The 6537-nt window shown below is 32.2% G+C and overlaps 2 protein-coding genes across 3 annotated transcripts in view; one reads left to right on the top strand and one right to left on the bottom strand.

Moving 5' to 3' along the window:
• Positions 1-2761: 2761 nt before the first annotated feature.
• On the bottom strand, positions 2762-3883 carry LOC118199679 (cyclin-dependent kinase 2-like). The gene has a single exon (XM_035371587.2). It carries the CDS (start codon positions 3802-3804, stop codon positions 2911-2913), a length of 894 nt encoding a protein of 297 aa, XP_035227478.1. The 5' UTR covers positions 3805-3883; the 3' UTR covers positions 2762-2910.
• Positions 3884-4042: 159 nt separating this feature from the next.
• The window catches only part of LOC118199688 (cancer-related nucleoside-triphosphatase homolog), a 28637-nt gene continuing 26142 nt past the window's right edge, over positions 4043-6537 (top strand). The window contains exons 1-2 of one of the 2 annotated variants that reach the window (XM_035371599.2): positions 4043-4195; positions 4717-4879. In XM_035371599.2, coding sequence (XP_035227490.1) covers positions 4159-4195; positions 4717-4879 — 200 coding nt within the window. In that variant the 5' untranslated portion in view covers positions 4043-4158. Of the gene's footprint in view, positions 4230-4716; positions 4880-6537 lie in introns of both variants that reach the window. The other variant, XM_035371605.2, reaches the window with a different exon arrangement.

The following is a 6537-nucleotide window of genomic DNA, read 5'->3' as shown; positions in this document are numbered from 1 at the left end:
ACAAAACTGGTTTAAAACTAAATAAAACTTTTTTTATCATATTTTAAATATTGGGGTATGTGATACCCCACGCGCCTGCTCAAGTAACTTTTCTTGATGCGCCTTCCGGGTTAAAGGCATGATCTTCCATTGCTTTACGAGTGTCATACAAAGAGTTTTCTGTCAGTGTAGTACACACAAAATTATTCATTCTATTAAGCGAGTTAAAATGTTTTAGCACTACTTATTATCTCCTCAATAATGAAACTGTTGCCAAGCAGCATGATTATAACCAATTATATCTAAGCATGATGTAGCACTTATTAGTATCTACGCTTTCATCTTATACAACCTAATTGATTCTCAATATGCCATGTTTTGTTTTTATGAACAAGAGTATAAATTAATTGTTATAGCTCTCTTTCTTTTTCTTGCATTTTGAAAAAGTTATTAAAATTTAGGACCTGGTTCTAGAAAACACCAAACAGATTATTTTCAAATTTATGGAATCTTACCATCAAAAGGTATATATTAATGAACAGGATGTGTTCGACTGGATATAGCTGACAAAAGATAGTAGATTGGAACAATTACCCACCAAAAGTTTTTGTTCATAGGGTTATAAACAGAGTTTTTGGTAAAATCAGACTACCTAACAAAATAGTAGAAATCAAGGAAGGCCTTTTTATAAAGCAGGTCAAATACTGTTTATTTAATAAATAAAGAAGTTTTATTTCCTTCAGAATTCCACAAGAAAGACTGATGCAACTTTGGCTGGATCTCCGCCAACTTTAACTATTCGATAGTAGCCAGCCTTTACGATCGACTAGATATGTCTAAAAGCTTTTTTATCACCTCTGTCCTGGATCACAGAATAAAGCACTTATTTCATTTACCTTTTATTAAGTTTTATCTTTCAATCAAATGAATTATGAAGAATATTTTGTTGTTCGTATCTATTAAAATCACATCTTGTTAATATATACAAATATTTTTTTTTTTATTATTATGTGGTTTCACTGTTAAAATTCATTCTTGTAATGTCTTATTTCTACATATGTACGCAAGGTAGATAACAAAGAATATTAAGCTTAAAAACTTAAAATATAACCTATACATCCATAAGGATTAAAGTTTATTGTGCATAATATACATTGTATATTGCCGATGTATACAAAAGTGTTAATCTTTGAAACATGAAATGCATATTAACTACATTGAATTTAATTTTGGAACAAATATTTCAATACTTGCAAAATATATTTTGTAATATCAAACATATGGTTTTCGGGTTGAATTTATATTCCTGTTTCTTCTTCCAAATTAACGATGAATCGGTTAATCTTTGGATTATGGTAAGTTGGCGATTTCTTGGCGACCAACCCTGCTACAGCAACCTGCTAGTTTTTGTTTCGATGCCATTCTGTTTTCACAAAGTAAAGGCATTTTTTTTAATCAACAGTTTTTTCCAACAATCTGCTAGCCGAATTACGCTTATGCTAGAACTTTTATGGAACAAAAGTGCTTATTCATGATGAAGGTTAGGTGCGAAATTGGAAGAAAGTGCAGAATCGCAAACTGCTTGTCGCGTTTTTAAGAACTGCACATACACGGTATCCATATACACGTCGACCTATTTTCATTTAAAAAAACATCCCAGAATTGCACAAAAATGGCAATGCGCACACTCTTGACTTTATCCATATACACTGGTAAAGTCCTAGATAGTAAGTAACCTTTATCGCCTTACCAAAATGTCGCCAAACTACCTGTTACCATATTCCAAAGATTAGCCGACGAATCTTTCAAAACTTTTATTTTATTTCCACCTGTATTTATGTTTTTCAAAATTATAGTTTTTAATTAAAACAAAAATTGAAAATATAATTTATGGGAGCTTTATATGTGGAATTATAACTCATTTTGCTTTTTCTAAATTCATGGTAACAACACCTGAAAATAATGACTCAAGAAGTATAATAAAATTTACAAAAATATTTAACTCTTAAATCATAAATTTAATTTTAATCAGTAAAATATAGCAGTTTTCTCAAATGAAAGCATTGCATTATTTTTTTTAAAGAAAAAGCTGTTACATGTTTGTTTCAGTTGGAAATAAAGGTAATGAATAATAAATATCAATAACTGAATTTATTATACATTTGATGTTTATGAAATAAGAGAACTAAAAATTGCATTTTTAAAAGTATTTCAGTATAGTACTTTCCAACTAATTAATTTACCCTATATTTTTACAATTTGTTATAACATGAAAAATTACTTATTACGAGTTAATGTTTTTAAAATCAGAATAATATTTCTTTTCCAATTTCATTTAATGTTGACGGGGATGTTGACTTTATTATTAAAAATATATAATCTAGCTCATAAAGATAGTTTTATAAAATATTCTTTTCAAAGCTTTTACCATTCATAAAGCAGAAACCTTTAGTAAACTTGTGATTAAAAAACAGTGTAGAAGATCTTTATGGTTTAGTGCATTTTAAGTCATAAATATTATTCTGTATATGGCAACATACAAAGAAAGATCCCAATTCATCCGGCTGTTTCGTGGATTTTTTTCCTATGATAACACTGAATTACAGGTGAAGATATTTTGGGAGAGTATCAAGTATCGCTATTTTATTCAGTTAAAAATTTTGAAATTAAAATTACTATTTTAAAATTGATGTGGCACAAAATTAATAACAACGCTTAATAAAAATAAAACTTAAAGCACATTGCAGAAATTTCACAAATAACTAGTAAAATTTGAAAACAGTGATAAAAAAATTCATGTATTTATTTATATGCTGCCTTTAGTTAGTTTATAAATATATTTAATGACAATTTCTACATAAATAGTAGAAATTCACATATCACATACCTCCTGTTATAATTCCAGATATGAGGTAAATTCATATAAATAAATTACAAGGCATGATTGGATATATCATTGAAAAAGGAATGACTGAGAGCTAACCTAGCTGAAATCCGGGCTTCAGGATCATAGGTCAGCAATTTTAATAAAAGTTCCTGTCCTTCTAAATTCAGCATAGGCAATATAGTACCGATATCTTGAGGAGCCCATTTGGGGAACGTTGGTTTATAGTCAGGTAGTTTTGAGCAACCTGGCCAACTATTCTCATCTGGAGTACCTAGAGTTCGAAAAACTCGAAATAGTTGATCAATTTCAGAGTCTCCAGAAAATAAAGCTCGTTTTGTGAGCATTTCAGCAAAAATACAACCTAAGCTCCAAATATCTACAGCTGTCGTATATTCTTTAGTTCCTAAGAGGACTTCTGGTGCTCTATACCATAATGTCACGATTTCATGAGTATAAGCTTTGACGGGTAAAGCAAATCCTCTAGCTAAACCAAAGTCAGCTAGTTTAATATTTCCTTTCCTATCCAACAACAAATTTTGGGGTTTCAGATCACGATGCAATATTCTGCGGGAATGGCAGTATCCAATAGCCTGTAGTAATTGATGAAGATAGCTTTTCGCTTTGTTTAACGAAAGACCGTTCACAGTGTGTTGATCTAAAAACTTTTTTAAATCAAAATCTAAATATTCGAATACGAGGTAAAGTTTATGGTCACAATATACAACATCTTCAAGCAGAACAATATTTGGATGATCGAGTTCTTTCAGTAAGCTAATTTCTCGCAAAGCGGTGCTTGGAACACCATCCGTTTCAGCTTTTAATCGAATTTTTTTCAAAGCAACAATTCTTCTGGATACTTTATCTTCCGCTTTATAAACAACTCCATATGTTCCCTCACCAACTTTTTCAATTTTCTCAAAATCTTTCAAGTTCGACATGGCGCATCCAAACTACAAATACGCGCCTTATGGTTCTGTAGCATATGCTTGTGTTTTGGCTCGTATTTCCCACTTCAGAGTAAGTTGAGATGTCATCTTACTGCTACTGTCATTTAGGCATTAATTTTAATTTAATTCATTTAATTATGATGTTTCTCTCGATTGTAAAAGATTTTTAAATTTAAAAATATTTTTTCTGCAAATTAATAGAAGTAAGAAGCGTATAAACTTTTCCGAAAGTTTTTCTCCTCTAGGTGTTAGTACCTGTGCCATTAACCTGCGATGTGCACAATATGTTTACATTTTAGGTGTTTTGAGCGGCAAAAGTGAATTCTTTCCATCAGTTTCGTTCTCATGACTAATCGTCATATTCTATTGACTGGTCCACCTGGTAAATAATGGATTAGACTATGTCTCTATGAAATGTACAATGAATTATTTTTATATTTTCAAAGTATAAATTGAGATACATTTCATTTTTGGCTCTAGTGTAGAATTGGGTGCCCCTTCGATTAGCGACAATTTTTTTTCAAATTTCGGCGATGAAACCTCACTTCTGGTTACCATGATAGTTTTAACTTTGTTTTAGCTTCTTGATTTTATTTAAATGAAAATAGGTTGATGTGTACATGGACAAATTTAAACCAGTGCGCAGTGCCTAGTTTGTGCAATTCTAGGATGTTTTTTTAAGTGAAAACAGATCGATGTGTACATGGACACAGTGTTTGTGTAATTCTTTGACTTCTTATTTTGGTTTTGTATAGCGGCCATCTTGAATTGTGCCTTCCTGTCGTCGATCTTGGCGTAAAAAAAAATCGCCAAAAAGCAAGGGGCACCCAATTGTAAACTTTTACCTCATTTTTTTTTATGCTGTAAAGTTTATCTTTAGATAACATGTTTCCAATTCTGCAGGTGTGGGCAAAACTACAGTTATTAAAAAGAGCTGCGAACTTCTGAATAGTAAAAGTCTAAAATATCATGGCTTTTTTACGGAAGAAATAAAACGTGGACGAGAAAGGGTCGGCTTCGATGTTGTTACGACTGAGGGAAATCGCAGTACATTAGCCAGAGTAAGGTATTTAATTTTTCATTATTAGAACACTTCATGGCCTTTTTTTTTTTTTTTTTTTGTTAGTTTTCTTTTAATAATTTTAGCGGAAATAACTAAATAAGAATTTTAAATGAATGCAGGGTACTTTTCCTTTTTGCCGGCGCAAACGATAAAGTCGCCAATAATGGTACAACTGATGGCAAACGGAATATCTTCGCTGGTAACCTTTTACGCCTCATTTTCAAAACAAGTCGCAACCGTTTCTTATCAGATTTATTGTTTCTTTTAATACTGGCATACAATTACATAAAAATTTTACAAGATAGTTTACTTTTAGGCCCTAAGACGATTCGCGGTAATTAAGTCAATTAGAAATGCAACCACATCGCTCACCCGAAAGCGAAAATATAGAAAAGACAAAATCAAGGGTTAAATTAATCAGTTCTAATGAGAATGTGCTAGCGAATTAAAGCACTACGGTTTTACATAATTTCTGAGTAAGCTATTCGTAGGAATTGAAATAATTCTTGCATTTAAACTTGTATTCCAAATTAAAATTTAACTTGAAATTAATACATATAATTACTGAGAGAATTAAATTTTTGTAGCGTAGTTTACGTGATATGAGATCACTTGGGTCACGTGATACGAACCGACGAATCAGGATATTGAACCATGAAAGCATAGTAAATTATTAAATTAGTGCCTTTTTACAAATTTATTGTCTTTATTTATTGGAATTTTGCAAAATTTTAAACCATATTAAAGTGTTTATGCCTTCAAAATAAAAAATTCTTAGAACTAACATTCGTTAACGTTTTTATGTGTATACTGTATGTTGTCACCAACAAAGCCTGCTTGGCGAGATTTGCGCCGGCGAAACGGAAAAGTACCGAATGCAGTTCATAAAAGCTATTTTATAAGCTATAATTTTTACATTTTGATGGTACTTTATGTAGGGTGATCAAATATGAATGAGCTTTTATTGGCTGAGCATCAGGATGGATATTTGTATGTGTTTGGGCAGCTGAAGTCATTAGGTGGGGTTGCCTAGAGTAAAGGAACCACATCAGCCGGCTTGTCCCATGCTTTATGTAGTAGCCCTTACGATTAGTAAGAGGAGTGATCTCGGCTCTATTCTGCAACACATAATTATAAAGTTTCCTCGTCTGTGAAAACGTGAAACCAGCCAAAGTTTACCACAATCTCTGCCTAATTATCTAGTCAGGCATCAGAAAGTAGTTGGGTTACAGAAAAAATTCTCAGCTTATCGGTTTCTAAAATTGCTGAATAATGATGAAAAAGTTGCACAAGTTCGCATTTCTCAGTTGCTTCAATTTGAGGAAGAAGGGAAAGCTATTTTGCATAAAATAGTCACCCGTGACGGGACATGGTGTGTCATTACACCCCTCAGTCGAAGCATGCAAGCATGGATTGGAGAAGGAAAGGTGAAAGAAACACCATGAAAGCCAAAACTGGTGCACTGGAAAATGCTTGATCATCCGCCATACAGTCTAGACTTATTGCCGGTAAAAATATATTTACAGGTGCCCCTTGGCAATTTTCGGCAACACATGGATACCAAGTTTGTGCAGTTCTTGCGCGCGTATTTGTTATTTTGGCTTTGTGTAGTGGCGATTTTTACAAAAATCGCCTTTGCACAAACTCAGTATCCATGTACG

The sequence above is a fragment of the Stegodyphus dumicola genome, chromosome 3 (assembly GCF_044657685.1).
Source record: "Stegodyphus dumicola isolate Sdum_Otavi_A_Nest chromosome 3, ASM4465768v1".
NCBI lineage: Eukaryota > Metazoa > Arthropoda > Arachnida > Araneae > Eresidae > Stegodyphus > Stegodyphus dumicola.
This window is presented reverse-complemented; position numbering and strand designations above follow the sequence as displayed.

Coding starts and splice junctions, on each gene's coding strand:
- LOC118199679 (XM_035371587.2), bottom strand. CDS start 3,804: ATGTCGAACTTGAAAGATTTTGAGAAAATTGAAAAAGTTGGTGAGGGA.